The 25670-nt window shown below is 42.8% G+C and overlaps 3 protein-coding genes across 5 annotated transcripts; 1 reads left to right on the forward strand and 2 right to left on the reverse strand.

Annotated features, from left to right (window-relative positions):
• Positions 1 to 4414: 4414 nt before the first annotated feature.
• RB195_016522 (uncharacterized protein) lies at positions 4415 to 12811 on the forward strand (the record flags this gene model as incomplete). 2 transcript variants are annotated; one of them, XM_064183095.1, is made up of 9 exons in its annotated part: positions 4415 to 4454; positions 4538 to 4583; positions 4734 to 4902; positions 4957 to 5097; positions 8375 to 8488; positions 8580 to 8662; positions 8739 to 8817; positions 8889 to 8992; positions 12652 to 12811. In XM_064183095.1, 9 exons carry the CDS (start codon positions 4415 to 4417, stop codon positions 12809 to 12811), a joined length of 936 nt encoding a protein of 311 aa, XP_064038976.1. The 2 variants fall into 2 exon arrangements, with proteins under 2 accessions (XP_064038976.1, XP_013292722.2); XM_013437268.2 differs by lacking the exons at positions 4415 to 4454; positions 4538 to 4583 and having other exon boundaries at positions 4738 to 4902.
• Positions 12812 to 14579: 1768 nt separating this feature from the next.
• Positions 14580 to 17366, reverse strand: RB195_016523 (uncharacterized protein; the record flags this gene model as incomplete). Of its 2 annotated transcripts, none has more annotated exons than XM_064183096.1 (5): positions 14580 to 14737; positions 14806 to 14917; positions 14981 to 15096; positions 16784 to 16877; positions 17229 to 17366. In XM_064183096.1, the coding sequence occupies 5 exons, from the start codon at positions 17364 to 17366 to the stop codon at positions 14580 to 14582; spliced, it is 618 nt and encodes a 205-aa protein (XP_064038977.1). The 2 variants fall into 2 exon arrangements, with proteins under 2 accessions (XP_064038977.1, XP_064038978.1); XM_064183097.1 differs by having other exon boundaries at positions 17229 to 17318.
• Positions 17367 to 20640: 3274 nt separating this feature from the next.
• On the reverse strand, positions 20641 to 24129 carry RB195_016524 (uncharacterized protein; the record flags this gene model as incomplete). The annotated part of the gene is made up of 4 exons (XM_064183098.1): positions 20641 to 20985; positions 21038 to 21124; positions 21177 to 21293; positions 24082 to 24129. The coding sequence occupies 4 exons, from the start codon at positions 24127 to 24129 to the stop codon at positions 20641 to 20643; spliced, it is 597 nt and encodes a 198-aa protein (XP_064038979.1).
• Positions 24130 to 25670: the final 1541 nt, after the last annotated feature.

Consider the following 25670-nt stretch of genomic DNA (forward strand, 5'->3'; position numbering starts at 1 on the left):
AAGGCGCGACCTGGAAGATTGACAGACATGAAGATGGCACCGATAGAATTCTCGGACCTCTTTTTTGCTTGTTTTTTTTCTTCGTGGTTGTTCTTCCTAATTTTTTTTTTGTATGACTGAGCATGATTATGTTGACATAATCTAAGGAAAATTCTTTCCAGTTAGTTTTCTGGTTTGTTTTGCAACTAATGTGCTTCTTTCCCACCCCAACATAATAAAATCACAAAAATCACAGAAGCAATGACGTTAAAAGATATATTTTTGTTGATGTTATGGGGGCAGATACCTGCTCTTAACAACGAATAGCAATGGTCAGAAGAAAAACGGGCAAGAAAACTGGAATCTGTTGGATTTATCCAGTGTAATGCTGTCAAGAATGGCTCAAATGAGCAAAGTGCAACCTAAGGGATAGAGATGAAGTTAAGTCGGTTCCAACTGCTCTCTCCACCCGACACCGGTCTTCGTGCCGTTATGGCCAGACAAAACACAAGTACCGCATACATTGCAGATCTCCAAATCAGATTTACATCTTCAAACAGATTCGTATCTAAACTTACACCCGGCTGCGGGAGGGTCCGCCCCTTGGACCAATACCAAGGCTGCCCGCGGAATTCACAGCCGCCACGTGGCTGTGAATTCTGCGAGCAGCTTAACGCGCCGCGAAATTCAAAATGGTATATATACAGCTAGTAACTACTTACACCGTTGTATAGGAAGATTAGAGAAAAAGCTAGGAGAGTACTTCACAGTGCTTCACGAAGTCCCGCCATCATACAAACGAAGACAGTACCAGAACAAACCGTAATCCAAGAAAGAAAAGGAGTATAATATCCGAATTTCGAACTAAGCAAAAGATGAAACCAGGCTTTGGGCTTTCTGAGTTTTGTCTTGCACTTGACAACGATTACCTCAGGTAACTGTATAGTTAACATGTTATCCTCTTCCTCTGTCCACTATTCTTCTCGTTTTTCTATTTGCTCTTGCACTGTTTTCCCTATTTGTTATTATCAGTTATTTAATTTCATTCCATTTCTCAAAAAGAGAAAGGATAAACAAGGCAAATAGAAGAGAGAAAATGAAAGAAAATAAAAATACGCATTAAATAAGGAGGCCAGTGCAAGGGCAAATTGAAAACTCGTAAATGTTTTCAAATGACTTTGTTTTTGGTGTGTTTGGGCTCGGTTCCAAGATCTTCTCTTTGGAATTTCTCTGCTACTATTCAACCAATTTTGCAGACAGAAAGGGAAATCAAACTCTCTTCATATTCAGAGTTAAACCTAGCCCTTATCATAGGAAGTATGACTACTCATTTGTGTTTCCGAACTTTACCACTTCCCAAAAAAAAAACCTCTGCACAAAAAAAAAAAACTTAGAATCAAATCAAAGCTATTGAGGCGCTTCGGCTCTGGTGTTGCTAATAGATAGTGGGAAAAATGACAGAAAAGTGAAGAACATAACGTCGTTTCTTCTTCTGTTACTAAAGCTGAAACAGTAACGAGGTTTGAAGTGGGTGTCCAGCTACTGTGCCAATACTTGATACTGTGGGAATAAAGTGAAAACGGCAATGAACCTAATTATGCTGAAAGAATTCTGAAAGAAGATGTAGAAAACAAACAGAATAAAAAAGGAATCAAAACAGGCATGTAGAAGACGAGAAATGGAATGAAATTAAATAACTGATAATAACAAATAAGGAAAGCAATGCAAGAGCAAATAGAAAAACGAACAGAGGAAGAGGATAAGATGTTAACTATGCAGTTACCTGCGGTAATCGTTGTCAGCTGCAAGACAAAGTTCAGAAAGCCCAAAGTTTTGTTTCATCTTCTACTCATTTCGAAATTCGGAGATTCTACTTCCTTTTTTTCTTGGATTAAGGTTTACTGTGATATTCTCCTCGTTTTTTTTTTTAAAAGTAAGACTACGTGACGCACCGTATAGCACTCACCTTCTAGCTTTCTCTAAGGTACATCTTCTGATACAGATATATTCTGAGGAACTAGTTACTATATCATTCTGAATTTCGCGGCGCGTTAGCATTGGTCCAAGGGGAGGGGCCTCCCGAAGGCCGGGTGTAAGTTTAGATATAGTCGTCTCAAAAAGGCATGAATCACGAGTGTAGTTACGGTGCATTTGCGTACGCGCTCGAAACGGCGCGGTGGAAGCAGCAGTTGGAACCAAAGTGGAACGGTCGCAAACTGCAGCAAAGGGTGGTGCCAGCAAGGGTTTCACCACGCTCCTAGCCGCTGCGCTCCACCGAAGCGCCTCCAGAGAAGCCACGTACGCAATTGCGTACGTGCTTCATGTCGTTTTGACCCTACTATACATAATGTATTGGTGCGAAGAAGAAGAAGATATTGATTTCCTTCATTCACACTACGTGCTTTATGTTGTTTTGACCGTACTATACGAGTTTCAAACAGCCCGGGTCTGGTAGAGGAAAGTGTAAGGTCATATCCTTATTGTGGATAGTAATACTATTATTCGGATAAAGATAAGAGCAGACAGAGGAGGACTAGTCAGCGTTTCGAAATGAGCGGAGGCTGAACACGTACAAGTGGAGGTGCGAAGGGAGGGCACTAAACGTTCCTCCAATTGGCTTGGTGCTTTGCGGTACCAAAAAAATGTTCTTAGAGCGTAAAGACCGTTTCAAAAGCAGCATACTACGAATCTGAAGTGGTGCGGATTTCAGGTATAGTATCCGTATACGGGGTCGTAGATTATGGAGTCGGGGGTAGTCCGCTTCCTCCCTGCATTACTGCAAGCAGCCGCCTCCAGGTTTTGTACGACGCCATCTATTGCAACGCTCCACCCCTTGCGCCGCCTCCGCCCTGCGATTCGTCGAAAATAACTTCGGACTGCTCCGATAGGCAGGAAGGGACGCTACGCGTGCAAGGGTGACGCGCTGCAATAGAAGGCATCGTACAAAACAGCATTCAGGGGCTGACTGCTTGCAGTGAGTGACTCAAGGAGAGATGAGCGGAACCACCTCGGTCTCCATAACCTACGACCCTGTATATGGTTACTCCACCCCAGATTCGTGGTATGCTGTCTACTGTCAAATGTCTTTTTGTGTATTCTATTTGAGAAGGTGATGCTTCACCGATCGGCAGATCATCACTGGAAGTGAATATCTAAGTCAGTCGTGGCCCTAAAAGCTAAGCTTTAGTCTTTGAGAAACCGCGATATGTAGCTTAAAACTCTTAAGAGAAAGAAGGTAGAAGACATCCTGCTGGGTGTTCTATTTCCTGAGAGATAATCGAACTGTGTTCACAAAGCCTACACCACTTAACGCAAAGGATGCTTAGGCCCACGACCTTGTAAACAAAGACCGATATGTAATTGTTGCAACCGTTGTTGCATGCGAATACTTTTCAGTTTTCTTTTTCGTTAAATGTATTATATATATATATATATATATATATACAGTATTATGATTTAGTCACTCACTTCTAGCAAGCGTAGAGTCCCCAAAGACTAATGCTTGGGTTTTAGAGTTCCGGCTTACTTAGCTGGTTACTGCCAGTAATAAACTGTCAATTGATGAACTATTGTCTCCTCAAATTGAAGTACCATTTGTCATTTAAGCACACTTTTTCTGCTATATAGACATTTTGCGCTCAAAACACATTCCATTTAGAGCAGCTTTGAGTTGCAGTTGCGCTCAAAGCGGCGCGGTGAAGACATCAGTTAGAATCGAGGTGGGACCACCGTGAACTGTCACGATGAACGGTGGTAGCAAGGGTCCTCACTCGACCCAAACCGCAACCGCTTACTCCACTGCACCGTGCTTCATATGGTTTGACACTACTATACTTCGTTTAAATGAATGACAGCGAAGCATTAAATCATCACAAGGCTTAAGAATTAGTAAGTTTGGAGGACTATTTTAAAAAATACCAGAAAGGAGAACGAACGGGTTCTCTTATGAAAAATTGAATAGAAAAAAGAAATACCAAAGCAGTGTGCGGGTAAACTGTAGTTGGGAGGCCACTCAGTGGCGCCCTTATTTCTCGAAGTAAATAATCAAATCAATCGGAGCCCTAAGGCCTAAGCATTAGTCTTGGAGGATATATGACATGTAAACTAAAGTTAGTAAGAAAAAAAGTAAGTTAGAGAGTCGGGAAATAAGGGCGTCACTGAGTAGCCCCCTCCTACCATCCCCTCATCCCCTCCCGCTCTCAACTACATTTTACCCCAGTGTGCTGTCCGCTATTGATTCAATTAATCGCACAGTGATCTTATGAGGGAAACTAGTTTAGAAAACGTAAGATATCTCTTACACAATCAGTAAGTAAATAAATTACCTCTTGAGAACAATAGCAGCACAACGTCAGGTGAATAGGATTGGAACGTTGGCTTGTTTGACAACTTGCAGGGTTATCTTAGATAGATCAAATCCAGCTGCGTATCGTGGATGGTACCGTTTCGGCGCGAAACTCACGTAATTTCCCTCGGTACGCTACACTTTTGAGGGCGGCCATGATTAGTGATGCTTCTAATGACTTTTTACCGGAATTTAGTCCATAATTTGTTGCAGGCAGCGGAACCTCTAACCGCTACACTACATCCGCTCTTTATAAGCTGTTAGTTCACAAGTTGTTACTTTCCTTTTTTCTTTACTTGTCTCTTTTTAGCATTGCTAGAGTGACCACTTTTAATATAGTTCTGCCCTTTTTGCGTTTTCCTCATCTTCGTAAGATCTGGAAGGGTTTCTGGATAGATGAGGTTTGCAGAGTGATGTCCGACCGTCTACCTGACATTCAAACACATCTTGATCACAGCGATGAGATCGATAAAACTGCTGCCAGTTTCATGAAGACCAATTTGAATGACTATTCGATGTATGAAGTCGATGAACAACACAATACTACTTGCCCGCCGGATCTGATGGGATTTGATGTAGTAAGCACATTGAAAATTCCTGCCAGTATTATGGATCGATTACTCGTGTTCCAGAACCTTCTTCGCAATTTGACTGCACAAGATGCGTATCTACGCGAACAACTCAGCAATTGCGCGAAATCTGCGCTAGCTGCTCAGGATCCGTGCACGCTTGCTGACGATGAGAGGGAGGAGCTGTTGCGACAGAAGCGGAAGGTTAAAAGATAACTCATTATCTTTGGAGACCGTTCTTTTCGTTCACGTAGCTAGCTGAGCTATTTTTCGCTGCTGTTTTTTGTATTATTGTATTTGTATTGTTAGATGTATAGCAGGGTCGAAAAGACATGAATCACGGCGCAGTTGCGTAAGCGTTAGTGGTCGAAGCAGTGCGCTGCAACGTACCGGTAAGGACTGAGGGAGGAACCTTGTTAGCACCACTCTTTGCTGCAGTTTGCGATGGTCCCGCATACCGGCGCCGCTGAGAAAGTGGTTGGAATCGAGGTGAAATCATGAACTGCGGCTAGGAATGGTATTAGCAATGGCCCCCGCTCGATCCTAACCGCTAAGCTCAACCTTACCGATTCGAGCGCAGTCGCTCATGCAACTGCACCTTGCTTCGTGGTGCTTTGATCTTACTATACTCATGCTGTCGAATGTGCCGCCGCTCATGTTTATGCTCATGCTTTCGGGTGGCCGCTGCGCGTGTTCGATGAGAAAGGGGGCTATGGTGACTAACTACTGTTTTAGCTGTTCGATACAAGGACAGCTCTACCACCTACATCAACGACTAGCTTTGTTTTTGAATGAATGCTCGTGATTCCTTGTATTTGCGGAAAATCAACACACCAAGCGGGTTGCTGCAGCGTTGAAGAGCTAGACTGCGTTTCTCATCCTGCCCAGTGCTGGACTCTCAGCAAGGCTACAATAACATTCTCAGGCAAAGGTTACAGCGGCTAGCCAAAATAACCGTTGCCAAGTTTCAAGTAACATTTTAAGGTCACCAGGCATCTACGATGACCTTTGAAACACTCCTGAAGTTTGCAATTTAGAGTCGGGTCGAAACGACATGAATCACGAGTGTATTTGCGGTGCATTTGCGTACGCGCTCGAAACGACGCGGAGGAAGCAGCAGTTGGAGCTAAGGTGGGACTGTCGCAAACTGCAGCAAAGGTTGGTGCCAGCAAGGGTTTCACCACGCTCCTAGCCGCTACACTCCACCGAAGCGCCTCGAGAGAAGCCGCGTACGCATTTTCGTAAGTGTGCTTCATGTCGTTTTGACCCTGCCATACATAATGTGTTGGTGCGAAGAAAATTAATTTCATTCATTCACACTGAGGAACCTGTGCAACCGATGCTGTTTCTCTTTGTTGAACCTGATCACGCAAATGGTCGTGAACTGCACCCCTATCCCTATCTACTCGCGGAGTGCTCAACCCTGTCGATCTCGCGACACGCTGCTTTTAAAGGCATCACTCCACGAATCTGAGATGGTACGGATTTCAGGAGGAGTATTCGTATGCGGGATGGGAGACTATGGAGGCGAGGGTGATTCCGTCCATTTCTTCCTAGTTGCCGTAAAAAACGGCGCGAAAGATACGGCTTCAGGCGTTTTGGCGCACTATTTCTTACAGGGAGTTCGACTGCAGCGCGCCAGCCTTGTACGGCGCCGCATCTTCCGGGCCGTTTTTTTACGGCAATTAGGAAGAAATGGATGGAATCACCCCCCTCTCCATAGTCTCCCATCCCGTATACGAATACTCCACCTGAAATCATTACCACCTCAGATTCGTGGGGTGATGCCTTTAAGGATTTGTTTATCCACACTTATAATCACTATTTTGCATTTCAGACAAAAGGCTTCAAAAGCTATGGCCATCACCGATGTTTCTTTTTTGTTTAATCACTAAAAATATCCCCAGTTTTCGGAACTTGATTGTTGCAGAAAACCCCCTAGAGAGAATTTAGAACAAAATTTTGATAGCGAGAGTTCTCCAAATGCAAGCTATTCGAAAAGTGAAATGTCGATCGACAACAGGTGCTCATGTTTTCTTGTTTTCATATGCAGTTTCCATCTATTCTTTTATTCTTTTTGTTCTCCAAGAAAATTGATTGGAATGAGGGTAACAGTGAAAACAGAAAAGGTCAAATCATAGCTCCCGAAGAAAGTAGTATGAATAGCCGTGAAATTGTGAAGAAGTTTAGTCAAGGTCCAAGTGCGCTTAACAAGTTTACCCAAGCAATGAGCGAATATGGCTGAGAAATTTTTTTTCGACTGCTTAGACATTTTAACAGTGAGGATTAGCGCTCCATTACACGGAGAAAGTGAATTGCCGGAAAGCTCGAGGCCGCATCTTCCGTGCCGTTTTTTTACGGCAATTAGGAAGAAATGGACGGGATCACCCTCCTACCCATAATCTACGACCCTGTATAGGCATAATCCACCTGAAACCGCACCACCCCAAATTCGTGGGGTGATGCCTTTAAGCAGGAGTTGCTTCATGTTGTTGTCGTGTTGTATTCCCATACTATTTAGATGATCACAAACAATCACAAACATTCACCTCTAACGTTCATTTTTGAAAATACCTTATTTATTTACGAATGTCATGCAATAATAAGTCAACCTGATTATCTCTTCGAACTAAAATTCCTTTTCTTCTTTTGGAACAAGATTTCTTTTCCAAATCCATCAGTACATGCTTGCTGGCCGTCTGTGATTTGAACCTTTTCATAAGACATGGAATCGTGCAAGGCAACTTTTGTCTTCTCCTGCTTGAGGTTTCATATACTTGAAATGGCTCACTAAACCGTCATGATTGCACTATTAGTCCTCCTTTGCTGCTAATCATGTTTACACCGTTAATGGAATTTGAAGCTGCTCAAGTGACTGCTCGTTTATTCCCTTCTGTTCGAGTTTTTGGAAGATAGCAAATTCCTTCCAATACACATTTACTCATTATATTCAATCGATTCGGCTAGCTCCCGAACACCTACATTGGTAGTTGGGACTCACTTTGTTAGCGGCAAAGTTTATGTAATCCTTCTCTTCTAAATAAATATATACTTCGATGTGCAGAAAATTTTTTTATGACTGATTTAAACCAATTTAAAATATACCGCTAAGTTCTTTCTTATAAACGACGTTCTTCACTTCGAAATTGGGCAAAGAATTTTGACTTCTTGCCCACTCTTGGACCGTGAGAGAACAATGTACAGTAGGCAAATACAGAGTCGTTTAAGGCAACTGCAAAGGAAATACATTGAAAGCATTTTAATTCGAATAGATAGCCTTTCCAAACGACGATGAAACAGCTGCGCATACCGTAACCGTCATGCCAGCAATACAGCGCAGTGCGGAGTCGCGGAAAGGGTACCGGTGCTAGTGACATAACAGAAGTGCAATCGATGCGTGACATCCCGTGCTTTCATTGACGCTGTCGGCTCTGGATTTCTGAGTGAGATAATCTTATCTTTAATTGTTATCTTATTCTAGGAGGACGCCTATAAGACTGCTCTTTGTGAATCGTGGCGACGTACTCAGACTTGTAGCTACGGCAAAGAGTGCCGATTTGCTCACGGTGTAGACGAACTGCGTCTGCCTTCTCAGGTACTACACTCCTATAGCTGAAATGAATTAGCTAGTACAACTATATACTTAGTGGAATTTTGTCATACAAAAGTTGCTTGGGAATTTGCAGCCACGCGGTCGTAATCATCCAAAATATAAGACAGTGCTTTGCGACAAGTTTTCAAGCACCGGATATTGTAAGTACGGAGCGAGGTAACTAATAGTTGTGTTTGCCAACTCCTATTTTATTTCTCCTGTAGATGCAGATCTGTGTTTCACCATTTTTCAGGTGCCAATTTATCCATAAAGTCACTAATCCTGCTATCCTTGCCCAGCAGATGTTGGCACGCGAGAACATTTCCCTCAGGGTATTATTTTCTCCGTAAAATACATGGATTTGTGGGAGTTCTATCCGACTCAAGTTCAGATCTCTTTCTAGGAGCACACATCGCATAACAATTACGATCAGCAACTTGCTAACTACCGTCGCCCATACTCGTCGTGTCAACCATCATGTGGACGACTAGTGGACATGAATGTTAGGTAAGTTGACATTGTTGCAAGAAGAATCTTACATTTGTACGCAGTCCAGCGAGAAATTCTCCGCTCTTGCTTTACCGTTAGTTGTTTTGTGGTTTTTCAATATAGCTACGTGAGTCATTTGCATTGTTATACTTGGTGCGGGGCGTTCAACCGTGCGAGCGCGAGACCGAGAATTATCCGTCTATGGGCACCTCTTCATTGTACGTAACTGCTCAATCATTCTAATAGATAAGAATTCTTGGACAGTTTAGTGTTCATCTAGTAGCCGCTTCGTTAATGGATTAAATTTTTCGTCGGAGGAGAATGCGAGTAGTCCTTTTCTTTTTCATTTTACTACATTTTATTCGCTATTCGTTGTTTCATTCGCTGTGTATGCAATTTTTCTCATAATGAAAGATTTACTAGAATGTAGGGCGGTTACGTAATCAACGCATGACCGCAGGACTTCTATTATCTCAGACTCCATAGATGAAATAAGGCATATTGGTCAGAGTTCATAAATTGAACAAAAGATGTGCACAGGTTTTGCCGATACAGCATGTTCTAGATGGGAGAAATTACTGGTAGAAGAATACAGTCTGATAAAAACGTCCTGTAGCATGGCGCAGTTACTGAGTGGCTGCGCGGCGGTAGAGGTAGCAGTTGGAATCGAGGCAGACCATTGCTAGCTCTACTCATCTGCAATCCTAGTTACTTGCAATAGCCAACTGTGCCAAGCTTTAAGTCTGTTTGACCCGACTACACATGACGATATATTGAAGGACTTAAAGGACTCAACGATTCTGCATCTATAATAATTTCCATTCATGGTACAATCGATACAGCGGTTCAATGAAAAAGCAGCACGGGAGGTTATGCAGCAAAACACTCTGATGTTATTTGGGTGAGATCGAGGTTGACGAGAATTGACGGTTAACGTGTGCAAAACTGTGCTTCTTATTTCAATAATCGCTCACTTTCAACGGTGCCTCCACAACATAGGTATACCAGTCCATAGAGCTGTTCAGTGACAAAGTTGCACAAGTTTGCAACAAAACACTTTGATGTTATGTGAGCGAGAGTGGCGTGGAGGTGACTCTAGGTGTCGAACCGAAATGCACAGCGGAGCTATGTCCACGTGCAGAGTATTCTAAGCTGAGAAAGAGTTCGATACCTCCGACTTCTCGGAGTTGAAAGCTAAATCAAGAGTAAACCACAGCTAAGATTCACCATTCACCATTAGTAAAATGTCACAAAGTGGCTCTCTGATCCATATAGGTTGGCGATGACCTGTGGCGAAAGGTAAGCTCGTTATGCCAGGGTTGCTTAGTCTGGAGGAAAATTTGCCTTTCGCTCCAGCATATGCACTACATTAGCCCTTTAGTTACTGGGGTTCACAGTCTCAGACGTCGGACAGTATTTCCTCTGATGAGAGGCGATCAAATCTCAGGTTGCTCAGGGTGTTTTCGATTTTGGGCCAAGGCGACACATCCAGGACTCGCCATGGAAGCTGTCTGAGAATTTGTTCCTACGACGCGAGAACAGTGTCCACAAGTATCAAGTAGCGTAATCTAATATTTGTTCAGAAGTTGTAAAATTTTTTTAGGGGTGCAGGGTAGGAGTGGTAAAATCTACTGCAAGAAAGCAGTTACGAATTGTTTTCAGCAGTGAAGACTTCACACGCTAACCTACATGCCTTTTCTCGTGGCTGCTGAACGTGTCAAATTCTACGTGATTGTTCTGCAAGAGACAAAGGAGAAGAAGCGATGCACTACGAATGAATGACGCTACACTCGTCAATTGCGGAGAGAAGGTTCCGTCGCAAATATAAGCGGTGTTGGTTTTGCTGTGCAGCCGTCCATCCCATCGATACTCATAAAATCTTGTCACCTAGTCTATTCATTCTTCGCCTCTGCTCTCTGCGCCAAAAAACTCAGCAACATCGACTGCTACTCACCAACATCAGCAACTGATGAATCCGGATTGGACGCGTTTTATTAGGCCCTGAAGGGAGTGATCCGCAACGAGAAGTCCTTTATACAAATTCGTTGTCGCGGACTTCAACGCAAAACTGAGAAAATGTCATAAAAGAGCAATACAGGTTCGGAAGACTTGGATTTGGGGACGGAATGAAAACGGGAATTGTCTCCCTGAGATGTGGCCTGCCGCTCGCCTTTTTCATACGGGATCCGCACCTCTTCTCGACGTGAGTTGGAAACCATTACGGAGAGGTTCTATTTGAACCTTTTCCATTCGTCAACCCCGGTCATTTTTACTGATGAAGTCACACCGCGGATTCCCCTTTTGGAAGTACGAGCTGCGATCAAGACAGAAAATGTGAATCTTGGGAAAATCTCCGGACCTGATTTCATATTGGCAGATTGCCGTCCCCTCACCATACCCATTGGAAAGCGGGTACAACAGGGCGATACGCTATCCCAAGAAGTTGCTCACGGCTGCATTACAGTGGTTAATAAAATCATTTGCTCAGAAAGTAAGGGGCACAAGTGTTGACGAAAGATTCCTTTCGAACCTTCGTTTTGTGGACGACATCGTTCTCTTTTCGAGAAGTACCAATGAAGCATAGACAATGCTCATGGAATTGAACGAAGCACGAAATAAATTAGAGTTGCCAATAAACGGGAAGAATATACAGTTCATGAAGAACGTCTACTGCGAGGACGGAGGAGAAATTAGGAGTACAGTTTGAATGCTCCCAAGTCGTGGAAACTTCATCGTACGTGCTTTTCGGGGGTTCTGTGAATATGCAAAGCGACACCGCTGCCACGTCTTGGAACTTACTACCTACAGAGCACTTGTGAGTGGTCATCTGAAGTCAAGTCGGCGCAGACAACACCTAGCCGGTCTTCACAGCTCTGACTCAAAGGCATCACCCACGAATTTGGAGTGGTACAAGTTTCAGCCGGGTAACGCCTATAAGGGGCGTAGATTGTGGGAAAGAGAGTGATTTTGTTCATCTCTCCCTGTATCAGTGCAAACAAACGACGCCGGAACGCTGTTTCTTACGACGTCCTCTATTGCAGCGCGCCACCCTTGTACCCTCCCGCCTGCGATTCGTTGAAAACCTATTCGGCACAGCTAGATGGGACCTCGTCGATATCGATTACGAAACTTGAGAACTTGAGAAAAGTGGAAAGGATTCTGGAGTCCGCACGTCCAGTGAAGATGGGCCATCTAAGTATCTAAGTCAAAACGATTGAGTCAAAATGGTAAAGGATCGAATCTTCTGGTGTATTTGCGTAATCTGTTTTTTGGGAGTGGGGGTCTTGCTAGCTCTAGTTAGTCTAAGGAACCGAGCTACGCCTAGAATGCCACCGCTTACGCAATTGCATCACAAGTCGTTTTGATCCGACAGTGTATTGAAGCTCACAGTGCGCATTAAACTGTTTTCGGTTACTTTCAAACATCGCTTTTACTAGTGCTTTTGTACCAAAGCTTTTCTGATTTTTTTTTGCTTCCCACAATGGATCATATGCAGATGGCATGCCGGACATAGATCGATAAGTCAAAACTCAATATCAGTAGCTGTAACTTCGACTGCATGATGGTCCAATCTAACTGATTTTGAATGCTAGATATCCTACTGCTGTAGAAGTAATACATATCCATCGATATGCACATAAAATATAATGCACTGTCACTTCTCAAAACTTTTTAAGCATGCCAGTCGAAATGACCGACCAACGCAGTGATGTAGGTCGCGCTCTTGCGCGAACAGTTGGGAACCAAAATGTACCAAGAGTCGCGCGATCGCTGGAGAACCGCCACAGCACCCTCAGCAGTTTGCACTGGTTCAGTGCTAGCAGTCGTCGCTTTTAATCTCAGTGCAACTTATCGTCTATCATGTACTTCACGAATGAGAACTTTCTAAATTGTTTTCTTTTTGTTTTTGATGCCTATTTTTACCTCTCGTGTTGTTGTCCTGGTGAATTATAGTCGAATCAGAACGACTTGGGGTCAGGTGCAGTAGAGTAAGCGGTTGCGTTCGCAGCGGAGCTGTTTGCGGTCGAGAATCATAATCAACTCCACTCGGACCGCAGAAATGAGTGGAGCTGATGGCGCCATCTAAATCTAAAATAAAGCTCCTCACCTCACCGTGGCGCTTGGATTGCAGCGGTTTACTCAACTGTACTAGGCCCCACGTCGTTTTAACCCAACCACAGTTATGTGTCAGGTAGACACACTCTTGTAAATACCATATGCTGTATTTCAATTTGACTCTGTATATGATCGGTTACTTTCGTCCATGTTGTACTATATTGTCTGCTTGCTAAGTTGATTCATAAGACTCAAATAAACGTCAAGTTTTCACTGCATTTGCTACGTTCCTTGTCATTCAGATCAGTGGATTCACGCAGTTTTGCAAAGGCCCATAATCAGCTGATAAAAATTTAGGGCGCGTATTTTGCAGTAGTCGTGACCTTGTTATCTGTTCGACAAGGAAGTAGTTGCAGTTGAACAGCTGTAGTTGAACAGACAAAGAAAAGGATAGAGTGTACGTCTACGTTAATCTTTCCGCTTGGGATACGCCAAAACGTTCACTTCAATTCAAAATCGTTTGGGATTTACGAACGCATGTCTAGCCTATACAATGACTCGCACAAGCTAACTGTTGTATCTGTCGTGTCATGTTTTTATCTTCTCAGACAAGTCTGGTACGAAATTTATCGACCCCGGAGGGATGAAAGGCTTGTAACCGACTCGCCCAAATAAGGGTCACAATATAAGGGTCAAATATTGAGTGGAGCACCGTACTATACCTCCCTACAGTTCAATAAAAGGACCATTTGTCTTGCTGCTTCGTTCTGCGCATTCAATCGTGCTGCTGAATCACTTACAATTGCAGCTGGCACAAAATTCGTGCTGAAAGCCAACCACTACCTGCGTTGCCGATTTCATCTCCTGACGTGATAATCCTCATCTTCGCCGGTTCTCCATCACCGTAGATGGTGTCTCCGATCCGTTACGCGGCTCCACAATTACGGATAAAGTGATCAAATCACAATCCTCATTTATAGAGAGTATTCATTTATAGTGGGAAACCGTCAATTCGTAGTAAAACGCTCAAACTTCTTGCCTGCTGGTAAATACTGTTGGTGAGCTACACATGATCTAACCATATTTTAGCGGTTCCACATCCTTTGCATCTGCAGCTGAGGTCCAGGAAGCTGACAGAGGTTCCTATATGGTCATTTGGGGTGCAACCGCTCACACAATTAACACCGCATGTAGTAACGTGAAGTCATTCCAATGTTCTAGCTACTATTACCATTGTAGTGGAAGTTGTTGGACGTAAAATTCTTAACTAAAGCAATACATAGTTTGATTATAACACGTACGGTTCGGTTAGCAGCTAAGTGGGGTCAAAACGGTGTGAAGCCCGACGCAATTGCGTAAGCGGCCACGCTTCAAGTTTTACTGTGCCTCATTTCGGGCGCTGTTTATGCTATGGAGCGCAAAATTCACGTCGTTTTAACCCGACCACATGTCTTGTATCATTTGAGCACCATAAGTAGCTTGTTTAGTTTAGGCTGTAACAAAGTTTTTTAAAATAGTTTTTTGGAGGCTAAAACATCCTTAGTGAAAACTAAAGGTCAGTTAGCACTGCGCTGTACTTCTTCTGTCCGCCTTGTCGCTCTTTCGCTCGCAGTAAACACCAATACTTCCATATAATCCATGTAGTCAAGATTCGCAGTACGAAGAATAGAATCATTGCGCAACCCATCACGATCCCAAATATCCGAGCTGCAATGGATGGATCAATATCAATAAATCTCTGCTGCCTCCATCCACATAAAGGCAAACGCTCACACCATTGAACTCGGCGCCTTTGTAGTTGATCAACTTATTCTCTTTGGCACTGGGGTATACAGCCAGGATGAAGAATCCCGTTGTCATGATCAGGTCCCAAGCTAGTGTAAGGCTCTAAAATAAGTTCTTCGCATTCAGAAAGTTTAGTTGGATATGGTTTAAAAAACACAGACTCACAAGAAAGATTACATGTGTTTGTAGTAGTCTGTGCTGTTCCTTCCAAACACCCAGTGCAGCAACTACTATTTGTAGAAATAATAAGAACAAATTCACGCTGATTACGACAATACTCCCTGAAATAAATAAAACAATATTGTGTGGAAGGCGAACAAAAGAAACTGACGCAGCTGGGAAACTTGTGGAAAATATAGAGTTTGTGGTGTAGATTACGAGTACATGCAGGGTCGCGTTTAATTCCGCTTAATTGTCCTGAAAAACGGCGTGGAAACGGCGCTTGTTTCTACGAGGTACGTAGCTCAGGTACTCGGTAACGTATTTATTCATTTTACTTGAACAAGCTAGTAAAGACCTTTTTGATCTTCGTATTCTCGTTCGTGGACCCAGCTCCTGCACAAAAGTGGAGCGATTTCACGTATCTCTTAGAAGCAAACGCCGTTTCCCAGGCCGTTTTTCAAGGCGATTTAGAGGAATTTGGCGGGACCACACTCATACTCGTAATCTACACCCCAACCTCCATATTTTTCCACAGAGGCTCTAACATCGCCACTTTCGTGATATACTACTTTCAAATTGAGGATTCAGTCATTTAAATAAACACTTTCTGTCACCATATCAGCACCGTTTAGAGTTCTGTGGACGATTCTGCCATGATCTATTTGCTAGTAGAGGCTAGTAGTGTTGAAAAATAGGTTCAGCTTTTTGGATTGCTACTAAAATTTTTGATTTTTATGCGTTCCATACTTCAGAGAAATATACAAAATATTAGTAAGCATACAACTGTAACAGACGTTGATGTCTATGTCTCTAGTTCACCAGGAAATCATGTGAGGCTCTTCCTCTGATTGAAGTGATGCCAGTTGCAAGACATGATTCTTACAATAGTGTCTAATTTTTCTTTAACACCAATAGAACTTTTCACTCGGAAAGACTGCTTTTGGGCAAAAGTTTCTGGCGGAAGAAGAATTCAGTAAGCCGGAAATCGAGTATGATGAGCTATGTTGCGTGCGGTGGTGGCAGCAGAACAATTAATAGTTATTCAAGCTGAAGCGAATTTTATAAGAAATTCAGAGCAGCCCAATGTTTACTTTTTCATCACAGAAACATAGGGTATTCCTGACGTAAAATAAATCTCTTCCTTCTACAAGGAATATATATTGAAAAACTGTATCTATATCTTGTGAGATTACTGTATGGATATCATCGCAAAATTCTTGTGTGGATAAACACTCTCACATCTCAGTCTTCCAGACATTAAGGAACTAACTGGAAATGTTTGTTTTCTCCAAAGCGAAGACGGAGACCAAAGCGAAATGTTATTCTGCGCTTAAAGGCAGTGGCAAGAATTTCGCATGTTCGTTTTTTTCAAGCAGTAGGTTATGATCAAAACGTACATTCATAGTTTGCAAGTGTCACGGCGAAAACAAGAAGTACATCTTACAAGTACAGAAATCAAATAGTTTAGGAACACCAGATTGACTATTCTGGACATACAGGAAGCTTCCATCTCCGAATAATTATCTACAACTACAACCTGCGCGTCTTCCTCAAAATAATACAGACTTGAACATAAGTATGTAGCGTAATCAGAAATGAGCAGATGTTGGGGTTAAGAGGCAAAAGATTCTGCTCTAACCTTGTTATCGGTAGTTCTACACCTAAGATCAACGAGAACTGTCATTCTGAATAAATTGGTAAAGAAATTTTCAGTAGGATAGAAAGTGACTTATACATCGGAAGCCATAACAACGTGGTCGTATACGCGTCCATAAATCGAGAGTTTGCAATTTTTTCACTACCCACATGCTTGTCGATGATTCACTGAAGCAAATACTAATATAAGAATGTAGTAAAGTAGATAAAGACTCTCCAGCACAATTACGACTCCTGAAGCGCCCTGAAAAAGAAGGATTGTAACGGATCAAGAATTTGTCATTCTGATCACTATAGCCGGATCACAAAAACACGAAACTCTGGGCAGTTGCGTAAGCGGTGAGGAGGAGCGCAACGGATAGGATAGAGAGGAGACCATTACTAGCACCATCCATCGTTGCAGTTCGCGTTGGTTCCACGTCGATTCCAGCCGCCATCTCCGCCGCACCGCTTCGAGCGCAACCACTTACGTAGTTGTACTGAACTTTTGAGTACACTATATGAAAATAACTACTGTTAGCAGATCTGTTTCCGCAATTGCAGAAGCCCATAGTACTTAATTTTCATAGGGGAAATAAAAATCCATGTACTCAACCTTATATGTCACACGGCAACAGAAGTCCTCGTCGTACCGCGGTTCCTCAACAGTTTTTTCCTGATACTTGAAGTGGACTTTTTTGGACATGTCTGGAGATGGTTGTACGGAAAAGGAACTGTACAGAATGGCGAACATTCATTGTGAGGATTGTCGTGGTCGAAATCAGATGCTAATGGGCAATTAGACATAAAGAAAACTCCAAAAATAAAAGGCTGGGCAAGTCAACAATCGGGCAAACTGTTGACCGAAGTAAGTAGGCGGAAACAGATGATAGAAGCTAATAAAACTTTTTTTTTAAAATGAAGATCGCCAAGATTGTCAGCAAGTCTGGAACATGTATAATAATAACCAATATTTCAATTTCTTATCAATGCTCCTTTTGTGAGGATCCAAAGCTGATACATCAGTTGTTTTGGCGGTCGTTAGGTTCTTTTTATGATCAGACACTCCTCACATCCTGATTCATCCAACAAGTGGCGACAAAATTGACACTGGAGAGGGCTGCACCGACCTACGTAGAGTTTGCTGAAAGCGTGATTCGCTACTTACAATGGGGAAACTTGAAAGTCGTAATGCAAGAACTTTGGAGCGAAACATTGACATGAATCACTCATAACAAAAACGAATGCTGTAGCATCCTCGGAAAGGACGGCCCACAAACGAATTCTTCCTGTCTATCTCATCTCAGATGATATATGCAGAGCGCTATTGACCTGTTTATGCCAAAGGGTTCTACGGAATGGCCTGAAGGTTGTGGGTCACAACCAAACCTCACGCTAACTACAGATAATAAATAATCGTGCGTATGAACGGCACTGCACAACTCGTAGGTGATTGGTGTGTCCGTATGGCAGAGAGGTCCATATTGCATTGCATCAGGAATGTTTTTTTAATCACTTCAAGTCATGTGGTGACAACCATACGTGACAAACTGGGCGACCACTCTGTATTCTCGTAAACGAGCATCTAGATTTGCTCGAAAAATCAAAACTCTCCCTCCTGCGATCTCAGCACCAAAATATTTCATAGAGAGTTTTTGCGGAAAAGTACTCAACAGTGAAAAACAGTTTTAAAAGAGAACGGGAACATGGATCTGGTGATAGTTTCACAATGTGTTTATACAGTCGTTGTAACGAAGATCAAAAAAGAAACACAGATGCTCGTGGGTCAAAATCACATATCAGAACCGCGTGTATTAGGTAATTCACAAAAGAAATCGGGAACGAGAAGCCTTATAAAATTCCAAACCTCCATTTAAGAGAATAGCATACACACAACTTCTCGCTTGGAAACTTTTCGATTTTTCCAGTTGATGTGATGAATGAACGAGAAATATGTAACGGCTCATCGTGGAGTTCTACTTAAAAGTAGCCTGTTACGGAAATGGCGATATTGGGATCTCTAATGAAAAATATAAGGTTTCGTATATAGATTACGAGTGAATGTGTCCACATCCAATTCCTTCCTATTCTTCGTGAATAACGCATCGGGAAGCGCTTCAATTCCCTCGAACCACCCTCGTACACACACCGGTTTCCTCAGCGGCCTATTTGTTGGTTTTACTTCAATAGGCTGCCAGAAGGATCTCATTGATTCTCGACCGCTCGCTCGTTGATGCGGAGTGTGTACGAGGGTTCACACCGTGCCCGACACCGTTTTTCAGAACCATTAGGGGGACCACGCTTATATTCGTAGTTTACACCGCCAATATCTGCTCTCACCGCTTTTATTTTTGTACAGGTCTCTGCACGCGTAGTGCGTGCGCCGTTAGTCACAGAGTAAATGATTACTCTGTGACTAACGGCGTAGAAAAAGACTATTTTGGCAGAAAAAGAAAAGTGAACAGAAAAGATACCAGCGTTGTTTGTGATATTTTTTCAAAGAGAAATATGAATTAGGAATTCATATGATATGTGCAGAGGTTAGAGATTCCGCTGCCTGCACGATCGATCAGAGGTTCAAATCCGCCCTAGTGCTCACAAAGCCCTTCATCCCTCCGGTGTCAATAAATTGGGACCAGACTTGTCTGGGAGGATAAAGGGAGAAAGACTATCGCTCGTAAGTCATTGTATAGGCCAGTTCCACTCTTCTTCCACTCTTCGTAAACCTCAAACGACTCTAAATTGAAGTAAACGTGGTGGCGCATCCCAAGCGGATTCATTGACACCAGAAACTTTATCCTTTAACCTTCATTCTTTGCGAGAACGAGATTCCTTTCTTTCGAAAGTGAAGTAGATAAAGAACAATTTTGTCACATCTCCATTCCGGACCCAGTTTTACAGAAATTATCTTCACAGGCTACATATGCTAAAGGTATCCTACATCAAATATGCGCTTGAAAAGTTGATTCATCTAAATAATCACAGAAGATGCAGTATATTAGTGGAGACTGAATTCCTTCTTCTATTTTATACCGAGTCAACCTTAACGAAAAAAATCACTTTGACTAAGACAGATTCAAAGAAAGGATTAGCAATGTAAAGTGGAACGTAGAGGAGCTGAAAGCGATCGAACGTGGATAGGTCGCCAGACCGTAACTGATAAGACCTATGCGGAGTGATGTTTGCAGAGGAAGTTTCTGAGTTTTCTCGCAAGGATTAGACTCCGAGCCGCGGACCTGACTCACTTAAGCTTGTGTGGTGCTAAAACCTAGAAGGTAAAACTTTACCTTTACTGGATGAAAAAACGAGAAAGCATCCCTGCCAACAAACATTAGTGGCTTCCATAATTCATTACGAAAAAATAATGCATTAATATCATATATTAATACATTATTTCGCTCTATACATATATTTTGCATTTTTTTGCATATATTATTTTTTTGCCCTCTCTTTCTTACCTGCTGCTTGTTCCGAACCTGTGTAGGCTTTTCGATTTCGGGTTTTGTGTAACACGTGGTGCTGATAGCTGAGAAATTTAAAACTTGTCAGCGAGTCAAAATTAGTATCATGACTGAGCATCAAAGTTTTACTTTAAACCTGGTAAACGTTAGACCAATTCATTATTTATCTCATGGTCTATGTAACTGAAACTCAATTAGTGACCGAAGATCACGGCTGTCAAACTGCATGGAATGCTGTACCATCTTTAATGCAAGCAGTGATATGAGAACTGAACAATACAAATACTTTGTATGCTATAATTCCTGTATTGTTGCTGAACACTGTGCTCTTGAACAGAAGCTGGTATCAAATTGAAATCGAAACCTAATAATATTAACTGTAACTCTAAACTTAAAGAGTTCCAAAAATCTAGAGGAAAGGCTAGCATCAGGTAAAGGTTAAAATGAGCATAGAATAAAACTAAAAACTAAAACTTGGAATAAAATGCTGATCCGTCAGCGATTCTCGTGGAGAACTACATTGCAAAACGAAATTTCATATGCACAGAAACAGACAGAAACTGAAGGTTATTTAATGGTGTCCTCCATCACGGTCAAATCATTTTGGAGTTCCGCATTCAGCTGCTCTACTTTTTCCAGAAATCTTATTGGACGATTCGGGTATTTCTGTCCCCTTGGATCGGTACTTTCAATTATAACATCACGACCATTTTCGTTCTGATTATCTGCAGACTTCTTTACGTTGTCATCATCTTTTGTTTTCTCCAGCATAACCAAGGTGTTGTCCATTTCAAAGCTGAGGTTCTCAGAATTGGGCGTAGGAGATTGATTATCTCTCTGGCAGTGCTCGTTCCCATTCCATCCAATAAGTTCGCGGAACTTGCGGTAAATGAAGTGCATGGTAGTTCCTGCCTTAAACGTAGGGTTGGAAACCGTTAACGTGAATGCTACGAAGGAAGCCCACATTTTCAGCCGATTTTTTGAAGAAAGAAGCAATTGCGTCTTTGGCGTTCTCGCATGACTTTGTAACCGCTTCCAAAGTGGTTGTTTCCTAAATAGGGGTGATATAATGCCGTTCCTACTGTCTTAATAAAACCATCTACTGTGGGGTTCATTTTGCAATTGGACGAAGACGGTGTAGGATCGTACAGCTCAGTCGGTGGCGGTTCGACAGGAAAAGCATCGAGTACCCTCGCTGGAGCGTCCGCGTCAAAGAGGTGCTAAAATATGTAATCTCTAAGGTCAGTCTCAAAAAATGGTTAGTAAAATGTTCAGTTTGTAGTTCAAAATCTTCTATTTGCTTCAAGTTTTGTTGAAAATTGGAAAGTTACAGTAACGCCTTTCCATTTATCCTCTACATTATAACAGAATTATCCGGCCTATTTAGAAGTATTTCTGTGACGGAACAGATGAGGAGAGATAAGGCCAATGAAGAACGATAATTGCGCTACGCAACTCCTTACAGCGTCGTTATCGTTACAGTCTTATCGATCCGTTTTGCGCTGTCTGGCTGACGCCCCGCCCATACTGCGCTCTTTGCTCATTTCTCAGCAACTGCAACTCTTACAATGCGCTGTTGTGAACAGACGTACAAAGATAAAAGATAAAGTCACTGGCGTATCAATTCACTTGGTATGCGATACTCGTTTGACTGCAATTCGTAATTGTTGAGGTTTTGGAACGCGTGTTGGCGTATACAATGACTTGCGGGGGCCAGCTGACAATCAAGCCAGTATTTTCTCCTCCCGGACAAGTCAGGTACCAAATTTATCGACTCCGGAGGGATGAAAGGCTTGGTTAGCACTGGTGCGGTTTCGAACCATCGACCGTGTGGCTACAACAGACCTCTACCGACTACGCTAGCTGCCCAAATAAGGGTCACTATTTCTTAGTGCAGTAACTGAAAGTGAAATATTGAGTGGAGCACCGTACTATACCTTCCTACAGTTCAATAAAAGGACCATTAGTCTTGGTGCTGCGTTCTGCGCATTCAATCGTGCTGAATCACTTACAGTTGCAGCTGGCACGAAATTCGTGCTGGAAGCCAACCACTACCTGCGTCGCTGATGTCATCTCCTGACTCGATTATCCTCATCTTCGCCGAGGTGGGCGTTCTTGAGCATAGCTCTGGCCAACCTTTTCGATCAAGAGCTTGCACACAATTAATCCTTTCGTCGCTATTCCATGTTTTGTGAAACCTTACGTATCGCCTGAACTGCCTATTTACGCCGAGAGTCCTCAGATCCTCTTTCACCACCTCAGCCCATATCTTCCGTTTTCGGCCAAGCAGCCTCTTCCAGCTCGAACTCGACGAAGTCCTCGGAACTTGTTGAATAGTCGATTTGCTGGATATCTTCCAAGTGTCGTTCGCCGGTACACCACATCCACTCTTCTTCGCATAATGTTGTCGATGGCGAAATTGAAAAAGAAGGGTCCTGTCACTGCCCCTTGTCTTCAACCATACTTCCTCAAACTGGTGTTCCAGTATCCAGCTGAAAGTTCGTTGCGCAGTTTTTCGTTGATTCATGTCACCAAGCAAGCGAACGAACTTTCCTGGTACTCCATCGGGGCGGAGTACGTTGAGAAGACGGCTCCGATGAGGAGAGTCGAAAGCGCCTTCAAAGTCCAGAAACGCTAATTGCATTGGCTTCGGATACCGCTGCCAGATCTCGATCACTCTCTTGACGACGAACACCTGGTTAATCGTAGATCGGCCAGGACGAAAGCCAGCTTGTCCGTCGCGCGTTGTTTCTTCGCGATGTTTAATGAGTCAAACCAGGATAATCCGCTTCAACACCTTGTACATAGCACGCAGCAGCGAGATTCTTCGAGAATTCCTAGGGTCCGACGGATAACTTTTTGTGGAGAGAATATATGATGGCGTGTTTCCGCGAGTCAGGTATCCTTTCCTCTATCCATATTGAATAGATGACCTTTGTCATCTCAAACTGAATCTCTTTGAATCTCAGACGGAGAAAAATATTTCACATTTCTGCGCTAATTCCGTCATCTCCATCGGATTTTCCATTTTCTTCGTTTGGATACAGAACAGAACTTCGGTCGGTGGCTGTTCCTTAACCGCATATGTCGGTTTATGAACGTGCTCGGGTTCAGGAACTGACGACGGTTGTCGGTTCAGCAAGGCCTTGATATAATCTCTCCAAACTGGAAGGGTTGTTTCTCAGACAAGCACTTCATTGGCAGTGTTGGGGACTGGGGAGCATCTTTTCATCATGTACTATTTTACTAAATTGTAGGCTTTCCGCGGGTTCTTGTCTTCCCACGCCTTTTCAAACTCCTTTGCTCATTTCCATTTGTTTTCGCGGTCTTTTTTCAGATGGTGACGGAACTTCCTCCTCAGACGCTTTTTCTGGAATCATTACTCTGAGCGCGGCACATACAAAATTACACCTGGGCTTTCTTTCCAACGATGCAAAGGCAAACACCTTCCACGGCGTTAAAACCAGGAGCGTTTCCCCTGCAGCTTCCTTTACACACTTCGCGCATCTAGACGGCGTCGAGCCAAGTTCCTCCACCAGGTTCTTGTAATCGTTCCTCTCAGCTATCGCGCAGCCAATTACTTTCCTTTCATCAGCATCACCACAGTAGAGAGTGTGGCGTCTAATACTGATAACCGGGCGATCTCTGATGCGTGTTTGTGTTGTTTGTTGTTGCCGATGATACCTTGCTCCCTTCAGGCAGTAGACCTTTCAAATTATGGGCTTTGGCGATGTGTTGGACGACGGCAGCTTTCTGGAATGCACATAATGGGAATTTTTCGCCCTATACCAGTGCAGGTTATATAACTCATACATCCTCAATGCGTTAAAGCAGGGCCTCATGTGCAGGTAGCAACCAATCTCGCATACACTTCCCCATTTCTGGTACCAGCCCCGCCAACCTAATTCCTCTTAGATTTTGCACATTATAAAATGCAATTTTCAAAGCGCCGACGCTGAAAAATAGTTTTTTTAAGCAGCGGCAGTTTCAGTGGCAAGAAAGTACTACCTGTGCACAAAGTCCCATTGTCGGCATGGCTATCAGCAACAAAAGCATCCTTAGGAATGAACCAGTTGATCTGAAATAATTGCCTGAGGTTTCTGAAATATTTTCGTATACAACTGTGATCAAATTGAACTTTGACTTTGTTTGTGAATTCTGCAATCTTTATTTGTTTTAAAAAATCTATCCCGTCCTTTTCAAAGTTATCCTTCTTTGACAAAATACACGTATGCTAAAGTTTTTTCCGATTCTCGAAGCAGTTGTTAAACTCAATTTTCGAAATGGTTTTCACACAGGCATTCACTTTGAATCCCTGGAGTTCTATGGACTCGAAACTGCTTCTCGTTCTTTTTCAAAGAAATCGAGTATTTTGGAACTGAACGAGATGAGCGTCTGAGGTTCAAATAGTCTTTCAAAACTGTTTGAACTCATCCAGACGATATGTCAACAATATCGGCGAGGCCTCTAATGTCAACCATGACTCTTGGGCACAAAGCCTCTAATTTCCTTGACATGTTGTTCATCGGTTGTTGCTTTTAGCCGATTGGTAACCTCACTTTTTCATTCCTTTTTCTGCCTTCTTGGAATTGCTTGTACAACTTGTAAACATTTTTTTTGGCAAATTTCATTCGCAAACAAAATGAAAGCATAAAGTCTCTGGGGCATCATTCCCTCAGGGATGCGCGTTTTACTGCAATCCGTAATCGTTGTTGTTTTGGAACGTGAACGTGGAACGGTTTAGTCTATATAATGAATTATGGGACCAGCCGATGATTAAGTCGGCATTTTTTCCCTCCCAGACAAGTCTGATACCAACTTATCGACTCCGAAAGGATGGAAAAGTTGGTTGAGATTAGAGCGGTTCCGAACCGTCGACCATGCAGCCACAGCAGACCTCTTAGCGACTGCGTTACACCCGTCCCTTTAAACCGATGGAGATAATGGCGTGAAATTTGACACAGACGTCAATGACAGTACTCTCAACCTATAAAAAATATTTTTCTCAATCGATAGGTGCGCGAGGTGTAAACTGGAAAGTCAGCTTTCAATTTGATCACAATAGTATATCACAGGAGGTATGTTCCAAAAAGCATTGGACAAGACATGAAAAACGTTACAGCGTTGTGGTGGGCGAGTTCACATAACTGTTGTAGGTTTAAATGTGTATGAAGTCTTATCCTCGTATCGCCGCTGTATGTCGTACGGGCATACGTGAGATTAAGAGGAACAGAAACTTTACAAAAGTGTCAAACGCGAGAGTTTAGAAAGAGTACCAGTATTCTATACCTGTCCGTTTGTTGGGTATAGTGCAGCAGACATGAAACGAGGAATACATCTGCAAATTCCCACGCGGGGAATGACCAGCGTGGTAAGAAGAGGTAGATGTTATTTGGATTTAAAATCCCATTAATATGTCATGTTGCAAGAAAAACGGGATTCGTCTGTTCGTGAAAAAAAGTTCTCAAGGGATGTCATCGGCTGTCTAACAGTCGTCAACTGCTTGAATCGTTACTGCAGTGAAAAATTATAAAAACTACGAGAAACGAGAGAAAAGGAACTTCGAGAAGCTTGCTGTTTTCTGAGGAGAGGAGGCA

The sequence above is a fragment of the Necator americanus genome, chromosome II, assembly GCF_031761385.1.
Source record: "Necator americanus strain Aroian chromosome II, whole genome shotgun sequence".
Taxonomy (NCBI): domain Eukaryota; kingdom Metazoa; phylum Nematoda; class Chromadorea; order Rhabditida; family Ancylostomatidae; genus Necator; species Necator americanus.